Genomic DNA, 22,577 nt, shown 5'->3' with positions numbered 1-22,577 from the left:
ATAGCTCTCATATACATATAATTTTGCCCGATTTTATACATTCGATCCACTAAATACGCAATGTATGTGAAACATTGTCCAGTTGATGTCAAGTTATTGTACTAAAATTTTATATTTATAGCCCACCCATCAAATTCCCATCCAAAAATTTTAATATTATCAACAAAATTTTCGGAAATAGTTATTTTAAAGGTCGTCTAATTTTCGTCTAATTATTATCGGTTTAGATTACCTGGGAAATGTTTTTCATATTTAAAGGAGCTATAACCTCATTATGGATGCACATATCGACAAAATTCTTCCGTGTTTACTGTAAAGCTGAGTACACATTGCCAGTTTTGAATGACAGCTTTGTTGGTGCTTGCTAGTGTGGCCGTTCATTTTTGTCATTCATCATGCAACCACAAAATGTTTTGTGGTTGCTGGACGGTTGGACAGTTATCGATAACTGAGAAATATCGACATTCAAAACTGACAATGTGTACTGCTCTTAAGAATGAAACGTAAACATGCATATATAAAAGTTAACATCACATTTTCGATTTTTGTTTACTGCGGCAACATTGTGCGGTGTGTCTTACTACACCACTTGCAGAGAAGTTTTACATGGCTGAAATACTCAGAAAATGTCGCCAACATTATTCTGAGGGGATATGCGACCGTGGAAAATTTTGATGTTCTGGGCCTAATTACGACATTCGATTCGATCGAGAACTTGCTTGAGAATGAAAAAAATTAAGCTGTGAAAACCTATTCGCGCTATTAACCGAACATTTACTAAGGTAGATTCATTAGAAATTTGTTACAACAATGTCAAAAAGTTGTACAAAAATAAATCATTTCGCACAGTTTTCTAGCACAACTTCTTTCCAAAATATCCAAAGTATTACTCAACGATTTTAAGAAATACTTACAGTTTTCATTAATAATTTTGTTTTTTAGTTTTTAGAAGTGGAATATGCTATTTGAAGAATATCACTTTCTTTTAAACAATGTGAAATCCATGATTTCCACCTATTCAAAATCCGAAATAATATGCAGCAGTCACTTTAGCTGAAAAATACTTGAAAATACTTTAAATTGCGCGGAATTGTTTATCTTCCAATTGGGTGCTCTAATTGGAAGATAAACGATTCCGCGCGAAACGAATTTACAGCAACTTCAGTTAAGATGAACCATTATGTGGTGGTTATACCAAAATGTGAACCTATGTACGCCCACAATTTTTGTGGATAAATTTCTTAAATTGCAAATTAGAGCTATTTTGGTCGGAAACTGGGACGTACGCCCGTGTCCCCACGCCCCGAATATTTTGGTCCAACAAAATTTTTTGAGCTACTTTAACAAATTATTACAATTTTTTCTCTAAAATAATTTTTGTTTTTGAAATTTAAAATGAAAACTGATATTGTTCTGAAGGTTCTGTACTAAAAATGTACTTTATCAGCAAGTTGTCTAAGAAATATTTAATTTTTTTTTATTTGAATACTCTTATTAAGAGAAACTTCCAGTGAAACTGAATTCCTTCTTTATGACATGCCAGTGTTTTGGAATTCTGTAATGAATATAAAGGTCTTGAGGCTTTAAACACATTTTGTATTCAAAACGATTACAAATTCAGTATTGTGCGGATTAGAAGTACATAAAATGAAATGTCTATTGGACAATATGTACGACATATAAAGGGTTTTCCGTGAAGTATATCTCGAAAACCAGTTAGAAAATTGCTAAACAGTGGGAGAAAATAATGGAGAAAATGCAATTTTTGCAAATATCAAAAATACCACCGCATAGCCGTGTAGAGCATGAAAAACTACTATCAAATATGGTGCCATTTTTTCTCTAGCGCGAAAAAACCAAATGCATTGAAGTTCAGTAATGCATTATTTAATTTTATTTGTTATAATGGCATATACGTAATAACTTATTAATAGTTTTAATTTAATTTAAAACCAATATCAAACCATTCGGTACAACTTTTTTTTTATCAAAGCGCGATATGTTAGAGCATTTAATGCACATTTGACAATATTGCAGTTTTTTGTTTTTCTTTATAAACTCGCGAATTTTATGTTTATACTCGTATTTATTGTGCCTATCGGACGAGAGAATATGTGGTCTTTTGCAACGAATTCGCGAAAGTTACAGACAGTTTTTAATGTCTTTGCCTGTGAGAATCGTATTTGTTTTCTATAAATTTTATTCAGACAAAGCAATTTTAAAATTTTAAATAAAAAAATATCAAACGGGCTTTAGTATTCGTAGGCGGTGCGGCAACTTTTTTCACCGAATCGAACTAAAACACGCGTTTCGTTATCAGGACAATATTCCGCATATGGCACTGGCGTGGTATTTTTTTGGTTATAGCTCTAATGGTCATCTGAATTTTTGTAGCTGAAAACAACTGTAAACGAAATTAATGCTCAAACTATTGTTATGTGGTATTGTATTAAAATCTGCTGTTATTTGTATTGTATATCACGGTGCTCTTAAACCAACTTTAAATGGAAGAAGCTTACACCTAAGATCGCAGATGGTTCATGGATGAGAAAATCAAAAAACAAAAATATCGCATTTTTAGGTTTTGACGGTTTTGCTGGGAAAGCACAAGCCCTGTACTATATATCAAAAATGGTAAAACCTAGGAACAACCCAAACAAATTTTCAAAGCTACAACATTTTCTTTAGCCCCATTTCGATATGACTTGCGATTTCCAAGCAAAATCGCGAAAACCTAAAAATGTGAACTTATTTAAAAATTCCTCCAGCGATTTTTTCTTGTTTTTGGCATTTTTTCATCTATGAACATTGCTGTTTCAGAATCTTCTCATTTAACATTGGATCAAAAACACCGTGATATTGTACCCTCAGCCGTTAGGCTAACGATAAAAATGTAACCCGCGTCAAACAATTTGGAGTCGATTTATCCCAGTTCGTCCGTCTGTCTGGCTCGTGCCCATTATAACTCTCGAACAGATCAATAGAGTTGGTCCAAATTTCCTTTGGACACCAGACTTCAAAATATTTACCTAAAATCTTGAGAAAATCCCAATTCGATTTTTTCGATATCTAGAGTAGGTTCGAATATTGACTATATCGATTCACTCCTTCAGATACCTTCAACATAAAATTTCAATTATCCGATTTGACCGAAACTTTAAACATCCTAAAATTACTTCGAAACGTACATATATCAAGTACCAAGAGAGTCTATTCGAAGGAGGAAATGGACTTGGATAGGCCACATCTTTCGGCGACCGCACAGTGACATCGCCAGAACAGTTCTAGACTGGAATCCGCAAGGACAACGTAAGAGAGGACGCCCAAGAAACACATGGATCCGTTGTACAAAAAGAGAGCTTGAATCAGCCCATATATCCTGGGGCCAGGCAAAACATCTGGCCAATGATAGAAGGAGATGGAGAGAGCTTGTCGATGCCCTATGTTCTACCTGAACTTTTTACATCTGTTTTTTATGTAATTAATGCAATTTTTTTTATGTAAGATATACTGATGTAAATAAAGGACATATATATATATATATATATAAGAGAGTCTATTTGGGACAACATCTTCGGATACACCCCTCACAAAAGTTCAACATCAGTGTAGTTTAAGGGCCGTTCGAGGAGCCATTGCACATTTTGACCAATGGTACTTCTTGCGGTCTTGTTTACAGCGATATTGTATTTTTAGTGGGTAAGTCCATGGGTTCGTCAGGATTGGTCCAAAAGCTCTAAATCTTACGCCGACCAACTAAATTGAATTAGGTCCACTTCCAAAATGGACCATATCAGTCGATTTTTTCACACAAAAGTGCAAAACATTTGCGATTTACTCGAAGTCACATTTTTGAGCACAACATAAGCTGTAAAAGCGAGAAGAGAAAAGACAACCTTTCGGTTTGGTTGCGGATTCAATTCTAATTTTATTCATGATAAAATGAATCTTAAGAAGTAAGTTACAAAATAATTCTTAGCATATCTTCTCTTATTCTATGCTCTTATCACTACAAGAACCTGCTCTCTTGCTGAGTGCATTATCTCTTGGGCGATGCCTTTATTATCAATGCACACCAGAGGTCCGAAAAATACCACTCGCTTTTAATGCATATTCGCGATTTCGTGCTTTTTTCATTGCTTGCTATTGCCATCTCTGTTTAATGCTATTGCTTGCTTTGCCTTAACTTTCATGAAAGTGTGCTAATTGCACACACACAACACATTACAAGAGCTCGTTACCTTTTTTTTGCACGCTGCCTTCGAAAAAGCACGTTGCATTACAAAAAGCAGTAGATATTTCTGGTCAAATTTACATGTTAATAAACATAAAAAATTAATGTTGAGACCAGGGACGTACGCAGGGGGGGCACTGGGGGCCCGTGCCCCCCCCGAAATGGTTTGGTCGACTACAATTTTTTGAGCTACTTATCAAATTATTACCATTTATGCTATAAAATATATTTTGTTTTTAAAATTTCAAATGATAACTGATATTGTTCTGTTGGTTCTGTACTGAAAATACTTTGTCATCAAGTTGTCTAAGAAATATTTAAAATTTTTTTGTTTGAATACTCTTTTTAGAGAAAGTTCCAGTGAAACTGGAACTGCCATGCCAGTGTTTTGGGGTTCTGTAATAAATATAAAGGTCTTGAGGCTTTAAACTCATTTTGTATTCAAAATATTTACAAATTCAGTATTGTGCGGATTAGAAGTACATAAAATGAAATGTCTATTGGACAATATATACGACATATCAAGGGTTTTCCGTGGAGTATACCTCGAAAAGCAGTTAGAAAATAGTTTTACTGCCTTAATAAAAATGTTGTATTCCTATTTTATATCAACTTGTTGCTAAACAGTGGGATAAAATAATGGAGAAAAATGTATTGTTGTGCATAATAAAGTGATAATATCTGCTATAAATAGCGTGCCCATCTGAATTTTTTTCCTATCAGTAACAAATTTGTAGCTGAAAACTACCGTAAACGAAATTAATGCTCAAACTTTCGTTATATGGTATTGTATTAAAATCTGCTGTTATTTGTATTGTATATTACGGTGCTCTTGAACCAACTTTAAATGAAAGAAGAAAATCAAAAAACAAAAAATTGCATTTTTGGATTTTTCTCATCTATGAACATTGCTGTTTCAGAATCCACAAAAAACTTCCCAGTTGTAAGCTCCATTCATTTAACGTTGGTTCAAGAGCACCGTGATATTGAACCCGCAACCATTAGGCTAACGATAAAAATGTACCTCATCGAAATAATGTTCTTAGACTAATCATATGTTTGGACGAAACACGCGTCAAACAATTTGGAGTCGATTTATCCCAGTTTGTCCGTCTGTCTGGCTCGTGCCCACTATAACTCTCGAACAGATTAACAGATTTGGTCCAAATTTTGGATCTCGCAATATTTTGTCCAACCTTCCTTTGGACATCAGACTTCAAAATGTTTCCCTAAAATCTTGAGCAAAGTCCAATCCGATTTTTTCGAGACCTTGAGTAGGTTCGAATATGGATTATATCGATTCACTCCTTCAGATACCTCCAACACAAAATTTCAACATCCTAAAATAACGTACATATTAAATTCTGAAACTTCTTCGCTATACAATTCATAGAAAAAAATTGGCTATCTTGCTTTCGATCGATCTGTCTATATATAAAAGTCTCAACTCACACAGGCTGAGGGTATATCTCTGTAGGCAAACCCGCTTGTTACTTTTTACTTGTTTTACAGAAAACAAAGGTTATGAATTTGCATAAGTTTGTCTCCGCTGTACCGACAGAAGTGAGTGGTCGTTGGAAAGTTTTTAAGGTCATCGAGTCCATAAACATCTAGTTGTACAATTAAGATAGAAATGGAGAAAAGGATGGGGTTTTTCGTCTTAAGCTATTTTTTCAGGATTTAGCTAAAATGTTGCCGATCTTTTTTGAGAGATATTTTTTCGACCATGTGTTTGCGTAGTCTCATACAGTACTGGGAGTGGGATTCGGAGTCTATGAGTCGTAGATTGCATAGCCCGGCTCCTGATATTTTTTTCTTTTATTAATGTAATTTTCTGAATTATTAGTTGGCTTTCACGGACTCTATCACTTCTGGTAAAATAGTAAAGTTTTGGTGTTTTTATGCACTTTAAGAATATTATTTTCTTACAATAATACAAAACTTTTTTTAATGGCACTGAAGTTAGTGTGTGATAAAGAAGCAACGGCGTTATGTTCAGATCGAACTGTTTATATCCTCCAAAAAATGTATACATATATCTATTCGACATATTCGCGAATGCAATCCCTGCGTTCGAACGTGGATTTTTTTTCACCACTTTTTGCAGGGAAATTCTCCCAACAAAATGATTTCCAAAATCCATATTACTGACGATATTTTTAAAAACTATGCCAATAGCCTCGAATATAGAAAATGTTTCGAAAGCTATTCGCTGCGGGATTTAGAACCCAAAATGTCAAATAAGACCTAATGTGGTTGAAAATTCTGGGATACACCAAAACGTACATCTATATGGGTAATATTAATTTGAAAGATTTTTTAGTTATTGCTTCAGTTCTGTTAGAGAATTTGGTTAAAAACTTGTGTAAGGAAACTATGCGTGGTCTGATATGGTTCATCCAAGGACTAATATATTATAATCAGTTCCAAATTTCAATCTTGTATCTAAAATATTGTGATCTCTCTCTTTTGAATGTATATACTTTGTGGCAATATTGAATATACATAAAATCAATTAAAACCCCTTTAAAATAGCTTTACGTAACGACACACAATATTTTTAATTTTCATGATTTTTGGTCAAGTTGGGCCCCCCCCCGAAATGAAATCCTGCGTACGTCCCTGGTTGAGACCATAAAAACAATTACTAGTTTAGTTTATCCTATTATTAAAGAAACTCAAAGAAAAAGCGAAATTTGGCAAATGTATTCATTTATTCAAACAGAAGATGGTACGATACTGTGTGGTAGTATGCAGTATTGTGCATACTGCTTTTGCGAATCGTGTGAATACAAATGTAAAAGCAAGCAAGCATGCACTAAAGCAGTGAATCATTTTTTGGGGTGAATCTGCTTTTTGCACATTCATATTTTTTATATGCAAGGCACTGCACTATTCGCTTTTGGGAAAAGGCAATAGAGTGTGCCTTTTATATGCATTTTGCGGACCTCTGATGCACACTCAGCAGCATAAAGTGTTATCACTATAGCGCCAAGTACATTCATATTTCTGGTTGGGCTAGATTAATATTTATAGCCTAAAACACTTAAAGATGTAATTAAAATATTAAGAGAGCTAGTGAACCTATCTAAAATATTAAAAAATGTTGCTGCTGGAACACTGGCTGATTAAAATATTTTCCAATATTACACGAAGTTCCCCAACAGCGCAAACCTTACTAAATCATGTACAAATAATTTGTACATAAGCATTTATTCGTAACACCAATAATCGTGAAGTTGTACACACCAAATATTTCAAAATTATTGTCGGAAAGTTTATACGTCCAAAAAAGGAGACGAAATTCTGAAACTTCCTGGCTATACCATTTATAGAAAAAAAAATTTGGCTATGTAGCCTGTTTTCGATCTGTCTATATATAAAAGTCTCAACTCACACATGCTGAGTAAAAGTCTCAACTCACACTGTTACTTTTTGCTTGTTTCCAGAAAACAAAATTTATGAATTTTCATAAGTTTGTCTCCGCTGTGCCGAAAGAAGTGATTGGTCGTTGGAAAGTTTTTAAGGTCATCAAGTCCATAAACATCTAGTCGTACAATTAAGATAAAAATAAGCGGGAACAACAACCATTGATGTATCAGATGGAGTTTTTCAACTTCACCTATTTTTTCAGGATTTAGCTAAAATTTTGCCGAGCTTTTTTTAGAGATATTTTTTCCTGATAATTTTTTTCTTTTTTTAATGTAATTTTCTGAATTTTTAGTTGGCTTTCACTGACTCTATCACTTCTGGTAAAATAGTAAATTTCTGGTGTTTTTATGCACTTAAAGAATATTATTTTTTTTACAATAATACAAAACTTTTTAATGGCAATGAAGTTAGTGTGTGATATATGTACTTTAAAGAAGAAACGGCGTTATGTTTGGGTCGAACTGTTTATATCCTCCAAACACTGTATACATATATCTATTCGACATAATGCAATTCCTGTGTTCGAGCGTGGATCTATTTTCACCACTTTTTGCATGGAAGTTCTCCCACCAAAAGGATTTCCAAAATCCATATTACTGACGATATTTTAGAAACCAAATGCCCAGAGCTAATGGGGTTGAAAATTCTGGGATACACCAAAACGTAATATTCATTTGGAAGATTTTTTAGTTATTGCTTCAATTCTGTTGGAGAATTTGGTTAAAAACTTTTGTATGGGGACTATACCGAACGTGGACTAATATTATATTATAATCAAATCCAAATTTCAATCTTGTATCTAAAACATTGTGATCTCTCTCTATTGAATGTATATACTTTGTGGCAATATTGAATATACATAAACTAATCAACTAAAAAAACCTTTACACAACATTTTTTAATTTTCATGATTTTTGGTCAAGTTGGGCCCCCCGAACTGAAATCCTGCGTACGTTCCTGGTCGGAAATGTAACTAAAATCGTGGGGCACCGTGATATAGGGGTTGTACCAAAATGTGGACATATGGCGCAAATTTTTCGTAGAGAAATTTTCTGATCCCTTGGAACCTTAAATGACGAGTTACTGTTGTTTTTGTAAATTAAAATCCTCAAAATATCAAAAATCCTCCAAAAAGTGCGAAAAATTCGGTGTACTTCCTACATGGAACTATATTAAAACTTGCATCTATAACCACAATTCTCTGTAGGAGTGTTGTAAAATACCAAATTGTTAAATTAGAAGGTTCCGTTCTATGGGGGTTATATCAAAACCTGCACCAGTACTGCCAAAGAACGGAACCGTCCAATTTTACAATTTGGAACTTTACAACACTCCTACAGAGAATTGTGGTTATAGATGCAAGTTTTAATATAGCCCTAAAAATCTAAAATCGGGCGGTACCGTTCTATAGGGGCTATATCAAGACGTGGACATATACTGACAAATTTTTTGGGAGAAAGTTTTGTAGCTTCAAGGAAGACTAAATACCAAATTTAAATCACTTCGGTTCTATATATACAGATATTACTAAAACTTTTGATATAGTTAACTTTAGATTTTTTTTAAAAAAGTTAACTTTTTTAACTAATGATGTTTGCTCTGCGATAAAATAGTCTTCGATTCTTCTTTATGATGACGACATAATTTACGAAGAATAAACTCTAGGGATGATGAGTAAGATTGCAGATGGATATAGATTATAAAGTTAACTGGTGTTCCTTGAACTGGTGTTCTTGGACATCAATGTTTCCAGTGTCACACGATTTCTTGTTTCAAATTTATAAATCCAATTTTGTTCCAATATTCGCTACATAATATTGCCTTAAACTGTGTTGAAGAAATTAAAAATTTTGGCGTATTTTTTGACTCGCACTTTTCTTTTAATAACCACATAAATAATATTGTACTTAAAGCTTATAGTTTACTTGTTCTTGTAAACGTTGATCATAAGATCTAGATTAGATTATGCTTCGATTATATGGAATCCATATTACAAAATTCACAGCATAACAAATTGAAAAGAAAATAATTTAATACTGTCTTCGACATATTCACCATGATGATCGTCGTCCATCTTTTGAATATAAATGCCGTCGTATACACTTAAAAACATTGGAAAACATGCGAACATTCTCCATCCAATTTTTATACCCTACACCACTATGTGGGGAGGGTATTATAAGTTGGTTTTGGCCAAAAAGTTTGTAACGCATCGAAATAATGGTCGTAGACCCATACTTATATATACCAAAATGAATGTCTCGACGAGCTGAGTCGATCTGGCTATGTGTGTCCGTCCGTCAGTCCGTCCGTCAGTCCGTCCGTCCGTCCGTCTGTCCGTCTGTCCATCTAAACCTTGTAATCACGCTACAGGTCGCAATTTTGATCGGATCGTCACGAAATTTTGGATGTTGATGGGGGTCTCGGAGGGGAAGAAGCCTATTGATTTTGGTGGTGGTCGGATAATATTTAGGGGTCGGAAAGGGCAAAAAACTTAGGTGGATAAAAAGACAACGTTTTTTCCAAAGCCAATATCTCGGCTTCTATATGGGGTATACTAAAAGCAAAACCTGACAATGAAAGTAGAAAATATCGCCTTTCTAATGATGTAAAGTAGGTGCTCGTAGGTGATCAAACAACGAAGATATCGCAATAGTAGCAAATAAAACCCAAATTTTCATTTTTGCGATTTTAATTATATTGACAAATATCACAGCTTTGGTTGAAAACTTTACAAAAGCAAAGCCTGACTATGAAAGTAGAAGATCCCGTCTTTACAATGATGCAAACTAGGTCGGCGTAGGTAACCAAATAACGGAGATATCGCAATAGTCGGTAATACATCCCATTTTTCTATTTTTTTGGAAATCACGCTACAGGTCGCAATTTTGATCGGATCATCACGAAAATTTGAGGGTTATTGGGGGTCTCACAGATAAAGAAGCATATTGATTTTGGTGACGGTCGGATAATGTTTAGGGGTTGGAATGGGCAAACACTTATTTGGAGAAAAGTCAACATTTTATTTCAAAGCCAATATCTCTGTTTCTTTAAGAGGTACATCAAAAGCAAAACCTGGAAAGGAAAGTAGAAAATATCACCTTTACAACGATGTAAATTAGGTTGTCATAGGTGATCAAATAGGAGAGATATGGCAATAGTCGATAATGCATCCCATTTTCCGATTTTTTTGTAATCACGCCACAGGTCGCAATTTTGATCGGATCGTCACGAAATTTTAGGGGTTAATGGGGGTCCTACAGAGGAAGAAGCCTACTGATTTTAATGATGGTCGGATAATATTCAGGGCTCGGAATGGGCAAAAACTTATTTGGAGAAAAGGTCTACGTTTTATTTCAAAGCCAATATCTCTGTTTCTTTAAGAGGTATATCAAAAGCAAAACCTGGCAAGGAAAGTAGAAAATATCACCTTTACAACGATGTAAAGGAGGTTGTCGTAGCTGCTCAAAGAACAGAGATATCGCAATAGTCGGTACTGCATCCCATTCCCGATTTATTTGTAATCACGCTACAGGTCGCAATTTTGATCGGATCATCACGAATTTTTTGGGAGTTGATGCGGGTCCCACATAGGAAGAAGCCTATTGATTTTGGTGATAGTCGGATAATATTTAGGGGTCGGAATGGGGAAAAACTCATTTGGAGACAAATTCAAAGTTTTATTCTTTGTGAATATATTGACTTTTAGTAGGGTTATTCTTCAATGGAAGAAGAAAATATTACCTTTACATTGGTGTAAAGCAGGTTGGCGAAGGTGGTCAAACAAGGGAGATACCACAATAGTCGGTAATGCATCCAATTCTTCCATTTTTTGCAATCAAGCTACAGGTCGTAATTTTGATTGGATGGTCACGAAATTTTACCAGTGAAAAGCTTATGCACAGGGGTAGTGGTGTAGGGTATCACATGGTCGGCCCCGTCCCGACTATAGCCTTTGCTCACTTGTTTTTTATAAATTCATGAATGGGTTTATTGATTGTAATACTTTGCTCGAAAATATTGATATAAATGGAAGATTACTGCGTCATAACAATTTGTTCACACATCGGTTCATGGAACGAATTATGCATGTAATGAACCTATTTATTTCACGAGCCTTAAATGAGTTTTAGAATAGAATTGGCAGTTATGTAGATTTCTCTGATCAATTGTCGAAATTTATTAACACTTTAGATTTAATATACTATTAGATACAAGTAGCATTAGCGTTGTCTGTAAGAAAATATGTAAATTCCATAGATAAATAACGACGCTAAAACCCTTAAAATTGTTCTATGGTCCATGTTCTGATATATATTTCCAATACCAAACATCCGATGGGCAATTGAAACTTCTGTACCAAATTATAAAGCTATATCTTATCGCAATCTGTATCTTGATTTGATTTTAGAATTTTATGCTGATATCCGACAAAGATAATTATAGCTTTCATATAATGGTTGAGGGTATCTTCTTCTTTATTTGCAAATTCGTTTTCCGAATATTAGCGACCAATACAATTTAGTTACGTTTCAAAATTGTACATAATTTGATTTCATAAATTATTTATTAAATCCGCAAATCCTTCTCTGTGTCTCGCCATGCTGAATAAGTTTGTCTCATCTCGAATACCAGTCCATTCTTTGATGTTATCAAGCCATGTTAATTCCTTCCTTCCTCTAATCGGGTTTCCTTCAATTTTTATGCGGGTTATGTTTTGTAATAATTTATATTTTTGGTTCCTCATGATATGACCCAAATACGCAGTTTTTCTCCTTTTTATGTTTGATATTAGTTCTCTTTCGCAATGCATTTTCCTCAATACTTCAGCATTTGAAACATGGGCAGTCCAAGGAATTTTAAGTATCCGCCTATATATCCATATTTCAAAAGCTTCTAGCTTTTTAATGTCAGTAGATTTTACGGTCCATACTTCCATTGCGTACAGTAGGACTGACCAGACATATGCTTTAATAAATCGAGTTTTCGTGTCAAGATTAACGTCATGGCTGGTAAAAACTCTCTTGTACTTCAAAAATGCATCCCTCGCCAATTCTATTCGGCATCTTATTTCCTTCGACGAGTCCCATTGCTCGGTAATTGTGGCTCCGAGATATTTAAAACTCTTAACTCTCTCTACGTTTAAATTATGAATTTTTAATACTGAGTTATTATGTCCTTGCTTTTTGCTTATAACCATAAACTTGGTTTTCTGGATATTAATGTTTAGGCCATACTTTTCACTACAAGTTGCGAGGGTAGCCACAAGTTTCTGAAGTTGCGATATGCTATGTGCCATTAAGGTTGTATCATCAGCATATCTAATGTTGTTTAAAATCGAACCGCTTATATTTATACCATATCGAAGTCTGTTGACCGATTCTTGAAATATTTGTTCAGAGTAAATATTGAAAAGCAAGGGAGACAGTATACATCCCTGTCTGACTCCTTTGGATATAGGTACACATTCTGTCATTTCTCCGTTCACCTCGATTTGAGCAATCTGATGCCAGTAAAGGCTCTTTATACATTGAATTTCTTTCTGCTGTATGTTTAAAGTTTTCAGAATATCTATCAGTTTATCGTGTCGGACATTGTCGAAGGCCTTTTCGTAATCTATGAAACATAGAAATACATCCTTTTGGACGTTTCTACATTTCTGTATCAAAGTTTGTATGGAGAACAGAGCCTCTCTGGTTCCCATACCTTCTTTGAAGCCGAACTGGGACGTTCCCATTACATTTTCGCAATTTGGATATATTCTTGAATGAATAATTCTAAGGAATATTTTTAATGCGTGGCTCATAAGACTAATTAGTCTGAATTCATGGCAATATTTGGCGTGAGATTTTTTGGGGATGGTAATAAAAGTTGATTTTAGCCATTCCTGTGGATATTGACCTGTATCATATATCTTGTTAAATAATTCTGTTAAGAGATCTATATTGTCATTATTAATCAATTTCAAGATTTCAGAGGGAATCTCATCTGGGCCACACGCTTTCTTATCTTTTAGCGACTTTATTGCTGCTTCCACCTCTCTTCTATTTATTGCTGTTCCTGTTAGTGGTTGTTGGTTGTGCTGTTCAAAGATTGATCTGTTGTCGTCGGTAAAAACATCTTTTATGTAGTCTCGCCATAGAATTTTCCTTTCATTGATATCGAATACGGGATTATTGTTTTTATTATATATTACATTCGCTGGCGTTTTTCGGTATGCTCCGGCAGTTTCTTTTAATTTTCGATGGAGGTTGAAATCGTCGTGAAGTTTTTGTAATCTTTCAATCTCCAGACATTGGCTTTTTAAATATTCATTTTTTGCAACGCGTATAGATGTTTGAATCTCTCTATTCAGCTCCCAATATAGTTCATAATTATTATTTTTATATTTTCGTCTCTGATCCATCAAATTTAATATATCTTGTGTCATCCATTCCTTGTTTTTGGATCGTTTATAATATCCTAGAGCGTCTTCTGCTATGAGCTTGAGTTTATTTTTGACATCGTTCCATATGTCTTCAATGGTTTCGCTATTGATTGCATTTAATTCCTGGTTTATCCGGTATTTTAGGCTTGTTTTCAGAGAGATATCGTTAAGTTTTGCCACGTCGAGCTTTCGTCGAGATTTTCTTTTCTTCGTTACAGCAATCTTTGTTCGCAACTTCATCATCAGAAGATTGTGGTCTGATGGAACGTCTGCTCCCGGGTAGGTCGAGGTTTTTAAAACAGATGACCCATACCTCGAGTTGATTAAAATAAAATCTATTTGATTACGTACAATGTGATCTCTTCTATCTTGGGGTGATTTCCAAGTGTACAGCCTTCTTGGGGGGAGACAGAACATTGTATTAGCTATGTTCATTTTGTGTTCTTGACAGAACTGAACTAGCCTATCGCCTCTTTCGTTCCTTTCACCTAGTCCGTATAATCCTGTAATTCCAGGAACTCTTTCCCTCCCTACTTTAGCATTAAAATCGCCTTGAATTATAGTTATTTCGTGTGGCTTTGTCATTTTTAAAAGATCCTCTACTTCTTCGTAGAAAAATTCAATTTCGGCATTGCTTTTATCAGCAGTGGGTGCATATATTTGAATAATATTTATATTAATATATATAAAATAAAATATAAAATTCTTTAGTTCGACTCAAATTGTAGGGTAATCAGTTTTAGGGCCATATAGCAAATTTCTCATTTTGTTTAATTTGCTGGATGGGCTTATTGACCTGTTTATCGATACAGAGTCCGCGGAAAAGGGAACTGATGAAGTTGTTTGGTGACAACTGAAACTATAGTATTCCCTACCCTCCGCCCGCAACTAATCAATTTCATATCCACTGTAAAACATTTTGTTGTTATTCAAATACTTGAATACAACAAAATATGGACTAAAGCTGAAATAAACACAAAGATGTAAAATTCTGCAGTCCAACAATAAAAAACGCCAACAACAATAATAGGCATCAGCACGGCCTTGTTGATCAATGCGTAATGCAAAAACAACAACTTTCTCGTTGTTTTACCCCCGCTTATTGAAGCAACACTCCTATGTTCGTATTCTTTGCAAAGCAAAGACGACATAAAAACAGTGGTGGATATAAAATTCTTTAGTTCGACTCAAATTGTAGGGTAATCAGTTTTAGGGCCATATAGCAAATTTCTCATTTTGTTTAATTTGCTGGATGGGCTTATTGACCTGTTTATCGATACAGAGTCCGCGGAAAAGGGAACTGATGAAGTTGTTTGGTGACAACTGAAACTATAGTATTCCCTACCCTCCGCCCGCAACTAATCAATTTCATATCCACTGTAAAACATTTTGTTGTTATTCAAATACTTGAATACAACAAAATATGGACTAAAGCTGAAATAAACACAAAGATGTAAAATTCTGCAGTCCAACAATAAAAAACGCCAACAACAATAATAGGCATCAGCACGGCCTTGTTGATCAATGCGTAATGCAAAAACAACAACTTTCTCGTTGTTTTACCCCCGCTTATTGAAGCAACACTCCTATGTTCGTATTCTTTGCAAAGCAAAGACGACATAAAAACAGTGGTGGATATAAAATTCTTTAGTTCGACTCAAATTGTAGGGTAATCAGTTTTAGGGCCATATAGCAAATTTCTCATTTTGTTTAATTTGCTGGATGGGCTTATTGACCTGTTTATCGATACAGAGTCCGCGGAAAAGGGAACTGATGAAGTTGTTTGGTGACAACTGAAACTATAGTATTCCCTACCCTCCGCCCGCAACTAATCAATTTCATATCCACTGTAAACATTTTGTTGTTATTCAAATACTTGAATACAACAAAATATGGACTAACCCCCAGTTTTTGTAAAAAATTTTATTCTTCTCACACGAATTGTCAAATTTTGTAGATCGATTTACTCGTTTTAGCGCAAATGTAGAGCGCTGATTTTTAAATGAGGAATTCTTAACGATATATGGAACGGGTATACGAAAAATTAGATGTGTATGTCTTCTGGGGGCTGAGCTATGGATGCCTAAATTATTACGAATATAGACGAACGAACAAAAATAAGTTACAAAAACAGGGGGTAAAGCTGAAATAAACACAAAGATATAAAAATAATCACGAAAAATGTAAAAAAAACCGAATTAGCCCGGTATAAAAATACACAACCAAAGTATAGACTATATTTGTTCACGCATTCACGTATCTCCCCCAAAATATTCACTTTTTTAGAAAAAATCTAGTGTTGGCGTTTTTTATTGTTGACTGCAGAACTTTACATCTTTGTGTTTATTTCATATTTTGTTGTAATTCAATTGTTTGAATAACAACAAAATATTTTAAAGTGGATATGAAATTGATTAGTTGATTAGTTGTTTATCGATACAGAGTCGGCGAAAAAGGGAACTGATGAAGTTGTTTGGTGACAACTGAAACTATAGTATTCCCTACCCTTCGCCCGCAACTAATCAATTTCATATCCACTTTAAAATATTTTGTTGTTATTCAAACAATTGAATTACAAGAAAATATGGACTTAAGCTGAAATAAACACAAAGATGAAAAAATCTAGTTTAAGTCCAGTAATGCATGTAGACCTTGGGACTCTATTAAAAACGGTATAATTTATTTTTTGCGCGAAGTCCAGATATCCCAACCTAAGGAATTCCAAACATAAACGCTGAAAATATTATATTTAGGTTTAAAACTAAAACATAAGTTAACAACACCTTTTCTATTATTTGCCCTGTCATGGGCTTAGGTTATATATCAGTCGGTAAACCGACTGACACTTTTTACTTATTTTGTATTCAATTTTGTATACATACCTTGTCATAGTCCGCTTCGTTTTTTGTCTGCAATGGATTAAGCAATGCCTGATTGCACAAATCATCACCGTTAACTCCCGCACTGCCACTTCCAGTGCCACTCCCACCGCTACCATCTCCACCATTTTGTTGGCTGCAGCGGCGCAACCTAGCCCTTTTCAGTCTGATACAAAAAAAATTATTTCCATCCTTTTCGGCTGATGTGGCCACAGTACCAGCTGTGCCATCAACTTCCGCCAAATCCGTAGCGCCTGTGTTCCTTGCCAAACTGCTAGGCGAACAACCCATGTTTCCTTGATTTTGTCTACGCTCTCTTAAAACAACGGAGCGAGACTACCTAGAGCACCGACGTATTTCCAGTCTTAGTTTTCCCTTCGGCTCTTCTTTACGTATTATTACATTACTTTCTTTCAATTATGTTGTTTCATGCTGTATGTATAATTCCTGCAGAACTTGTGATGTGATTGATGAACAAATATATGAATGTGACTTTTTCAATATAAATATTGCCGCCATCAAATTTAATAAAAATCCATTACCATCCAGCGGTTGGTTTTTACTCTTAATCGCAGATATTATCCTGAAATGCAGATAGGAAATGAAAGAATATAATTAATTACGGGCCAATAACAAGCACATACATATATATAAACATACATACATATTTGTGTTAAACAAAAAGCGTATACAATTATTTATGATATGTTGCGATCTTACTAAATAAATAAGAATGCCATATACATAAGTAGCAAAAAGTGTCAAGTTTTGACACAAATAAAAATGCATATTCTTATAAATAGTCTGCATTCTGATTAGCATTTTCTTAATTTTCTCCATCCGAAAAAGGGGAAATTCCTTAACTACAAAATTAAGAGGATATTGAATTAAACTTTTGTAATGTCACATACATAACTTCAGTAAAAACTCAAAGCACTGCGGACAATTCTCAAGTGTAAACAGTGTTGTACAAATTATCATATTCCCGTGATATAAAATCCCTTGCAACAAAAAATCTCTACGATATATGTATGTACATATTTATGAAGCTAATAACAACTTCCATATTAGTTCCCAATTCTTCAATTATAGATTTATTTATAATGGTTAACATTCGTAATGTCTACAATAGATGTATGGGATAAACACCATTCCCATTCCTCTTCAAATTTCATTATTCGATAAGTTGCAGGACTTTCACTCTAACAAACTTAATTAACTGTGTTTTTTCTTTCATTAATTTTATGGTATGTTAACGTTTGCCCCCATTTTGCGTAGATGTTCTGTCACTGATTGGCATCTAAAATACAATTCATTTTGTATTATCGTTCACATTCTCATGTATCGTATTCTGATTTCCATCCATAGGAAGTTGAGAGTCTATTGATGTGTACGGATACTGGCAAACACATTTAATTAAAAACGATGTTATGTGTAGCCACATCGAATTTAATTTCGGAAGCTTTTGACAGACATCCGAGTGTGTTGTTAGAAACATGTTTTATAACCCAAAGAAAACAATTAAATGTCAAGAATAAGAGTATCTTCATATTAGCAAAAACACTGAATCGCCATCGACAAACAAATGACATGCATATGAAACTGACAATAGAAATAAACGATTTATTTCGAATCAACATCTATATCACAGCACTAATTAGAGGTAACATTGTTTTTTATAAAAATTCCAAAATTTTATTTTGCAGGGAATATATGAAATATGATAAAGCAAATGAAGTTCGAAAGGAATTTAACACGAATATTGTCAATTATTTCATATTCCATTTCAGAAAAAAAGGATACATTTTTTTCGCGCAACATCAAAGATTTTTGGCATATAGGTTAAGAACAAATTTCATAGTACGCGAGCCAATTTTTGTTTGTTGCGGACAAAAGTTAAGGCGGTTTTATTTCAGCTTTTAATAAAGAAAATGTTATAAAAACGATAATTGTTTTAATGAGCACAATTGTTACTAAAAAAATCATTTTGTCCGCATTTTCATGTACAGCAAGACCGTATCTTTTAAGTTGTATATATTTCTCGAAATTTAATTTGGAGGCTAAAATATAGCATTTAGCATATTTTGTAGCATGTAGCATATTTTTGTGCAAAGTGCATACAATTTTTGTAAGCATCCACCATGAACATCTATATCTATATATATCTATTTTAAGGCGATCAATCAAGAACCGTGGATATAGCATAACACACCATTTTTGGGATAAAATGAATGTAGCCCCCTTCTCAGTGAAGTTTTCAAATCTCTGTTTCCGCTAAAACGAAGATGCTGCACTAGTTTTTTCATTGCAGTGGAAGCGACCCGCAGAAAACGCGACAAAATACGCGATATTGTCAAAAACAATTTTAGGTGATTTTTCTACTTTAGAATTTCTCGTAACTCGAGTTTTAGTAGATGGATTTTCACGGGGAATGATTTATTGGTTCCGGAGTCTAACAAACCAAAATGTGCAATGGAGTAGGAGGTATTGCAAGGGCCATTGCCGCCGAAAAATATGATTTTTAGGAAAATGTTCGCACAAAATTTCCGCGTTTGGATGCAGATTTCTATGAAGCAGTGTAGACTACATTCACAACACATACATATGTCAAATGACTCATAATCGAGAGTTCTACAATACTATATATGATTTTTTTTTTGAAAAACCTGTTTGCGTAATGAAATTAGAAGACAATTTCAAAAACACTGTAAATCTGGCTTCAAAATGTCAGCATCATTTAATGGTAGAAGCATATCAAATTTTTAAAAGAAATACATTAGTGAGATTGTCCTTATTTAGTTGGTTTCTACTTTTACTTTGACCAGAAAATCGTGAGAAGTGTGGTTTACTCACTAATCGAGAGAAAACAAAAAAAGACAAGTTGGCTTCAACCCATTTTTAACATAAATATAGCCACAGCTTCCATGCAAATTATCTTTTAAGGCCAATTTTTTTTGCCACGTCCAAAAACATTTTATTTTATCCAAAAATATTTAATTTGTATAATATACAATCACAAGTCGCATGTTCTAAAAGGGTAAACCTTGGCTTCAGCTATGTTAAATTTTCAAAAATATTGGTGATAGATATTTCTATCTGGCTGTTCTTTTATGTATATTATAATAAAATAAGTGTACCTTAGGATTTCGTAAATCTACTAACTATCTCGGGGTTTTCGTTATTCCAGACGAAATCAAGGTATATGGTAACATGGGGCGGCTTCGCCACTGGGGCGCCTTCGCCAGCACCGATTTTCTTGATGTGAGTTTAACGAAGATCTTTCATCTCCCAAAAATTGGAATTTCTATCAAATATATGATTGATGATGCACGCGGTTTCATGTTTTTGGGGTATTGCGAAAAATATTCATGGTATGTGTATTTTGTGATATCTTGTATACCTTTTGTTATATCAAAATTATATTTTATACCGTTAATAGACAACTACTGAAGAATATAAATACATATAATTTGCATGATAAAAGTAATTATAAATGTCAATATATTAATATTATGAACTATGTAGGGGGTGGGGCGGCTACGCCATGTTAGGGGTGTAGTGGGTTAATGTGAGAAATATGTCAGGTTTAACTTAAATTGTTTATGCTATTGATATACCGCGCTATAATATGAAGTTGAAATAAAATATTGTGCTAAACCTATCTAATTTGGCAAAATTTTCGTTTTTATGCCTAAATTCAAGGTACCTACTTCAATTAACGGCTAGAATATGTTTCTTTTTGTAAATTTTAAAATTATTTTTGATTATTAAATAGAAAACATGTTCCTTTTATGCATAATGTTGATATTTGGGGAGGAAGTATGGTAAATGCCAGTTTTAGAGTCCGTTGATATATGTCCTATGTCGATGGCGAAGCTACCGCATGGGTGGGGAGGCTTCACCACTTTTTAGACATTTTGTAAATTCTCAAAAATAATATTTTAAAAACAAAATTATAATCATTTATATATCAAAACTTATAGTCAAGACATGCTAATATTCTTACCAAAAATAATATTTGGAAAAACTTTAATGATGTCGATATGAGAACATTTTGAACAAAAACGTGGCGAAGGCGCCCCATGTTACTATATATTTTGAAAAAGAAACCTGAAGTACGATTCGAGTAGGGTATCCAAAAAACCGGATTTTTCAAACAAACCCGTTTTCGGTTAACCGAAACTTTAAATTTTTTTCAAAACCGGTTTTCGCATTTTTCAAACCCGTTTAGCTGTTTTTGTTAAATAGGTAGAAAACTGCTCATATATGATAAATATTTGATTAAAAATGTGCGGCAATTAGTAAATTACATAAATAAATTACATAAATATAATATATAAATATAATTATCTCTTAATATCCTTGCTATTTGACATTCAACCTGGAAGTGGAGATCGCAAAATAATAACAGAAATTGTGCTCTAAGAATAGTAAAAGCCCCCATAAATATAAAATTGTGTACCAAAAGAATTAACTTTACATTTTATTAAATCTGGATACTTCGCCTTGCTCAAATTATCTTGAAATGTCTGAATCAAACAAGCATTTTGTTATCGTTACCCTTCATATCCTGACATTCGACGAAATATAGTGTTAATTATGCACAGACTTCGCCTAATAAGGCTGATCATATTAGACAGCATGGACAAATTCGGCGGTCTGTTGAATAATGATTATGTTGGACCAAATATTCGTTTTAAATTGTAGCTATAACGGTAAATTTAGGACCATTTTACACAAAATATTTTTCAAATTTAAAGGTATCTGACATTTTAACTTTGCCGTACCTTGTGTTAGTTAAGATTAATTTATGTGCCGTTTCCACGGTACGTCCTTTGTTCTCTACTCAGTGTTCAGCCCATAACTACGAATAAATTACTTATTTCCCCATAGAAAATTCTCTGAGCGAACAACGATTTTTCTAAATTTTTCGAGTAGAAATACTCTCCGAACGACAAATAAATATGTTGCCTCCCCAACAAAAGAGAGAATTTATCGAAAAAATAAACTATGACATGTCTAAATTCAAAATTTAAAAGTTTATTGAAAACACACACATTTTCAGAAAAAAAAAGAAAAAGATGAATGAAAATTAATGAACTAAACTCCTTATATAGGTAAAAATTGAGTTCCTCGTCAACTGACTCGATTCTCACTCAATGAGAGAATTTGACTGAGAGGATTTCTTTCTCTATAAATTCATTAGTCTATGGGTAAAAGACAATATGTGGGTAATCTTGGCCGGATCTACATCCTCATATAAAAAAATCAAAAAAAAAAACTTGCAATTAAACCCAAAACAAAACTCAATTGAGTAAACACACAGCATATTGAGTGTAAGGGCGATCCCTACAAAAAACAAGCACATTATAATTTCTCTGTCTATAACTTCATTAGTCTATGGTCTGGGTCTCAATTCTGTTTCTGTGAAAATATGAAAAGAAAACTTTTGTAAAGGAAAAAACTGTCAAATAAAAAAAATTATAAAGGAAATATTTTTCATTTCAAATTTTCATAGAAGAAGAATCCAGCCCCAGATATGTTCAATTTAATGTATATAATGTGCGCTTTTGTTCAACTTTCCCTAAAAAAACAGGAAACAAGA

At 33.8% G+C, this 22,577-nt stretch overlaps 1 protein-coding gene across 10 annotated transcripts in view; it reads right to left on the bottom strand.

Annotated features, from left to right (window-relative positions):
* Window positions 1–22,577, bottom strand: part of Pde8 (phosphodiesterase 8) — a 279,303-nt gene that overhangs the window by 160,563 nt on the left and 96,163 nt on the right. For all 10 annotated transcript variants that reach the window (XM_073955384.1, XM_073955383.1, XM_073955386.1 and 7 more), the window contains exon 3: window positions 16,976–17,555. In XM_073955384.1, the coding sequence (XP_073811485.1) occupies window positions 16,976–17,263 (288 nt within the window). In that variant the 5' untranslated portion in view covers window positions 17,264–17,555. The remainder of the gene's footprint in view (window positions 1–16,975; window positions 17,556–22,577) is intronic.

The sequence above is a fragment of the Musca autumnalis genome, unplaced genomic scaffold, assembly GCF_047663935.1.
Source record: "Musca autumnalis isolate F117 unplaced genomic scaffold, ASM4766393v1 scaffold_5, whole genome shotgun sequence".
Taxonomy (NCBI): Eukaryota; Metazoa; Arthropoda; class Insecta; order Diptera; family Muscidae; genus Musca; species Musca autumnalis.
Note: the sequence above shows the minus strand (reverse complement) of the source record. Positions and strands in the feature narration are given on the sequence as shown.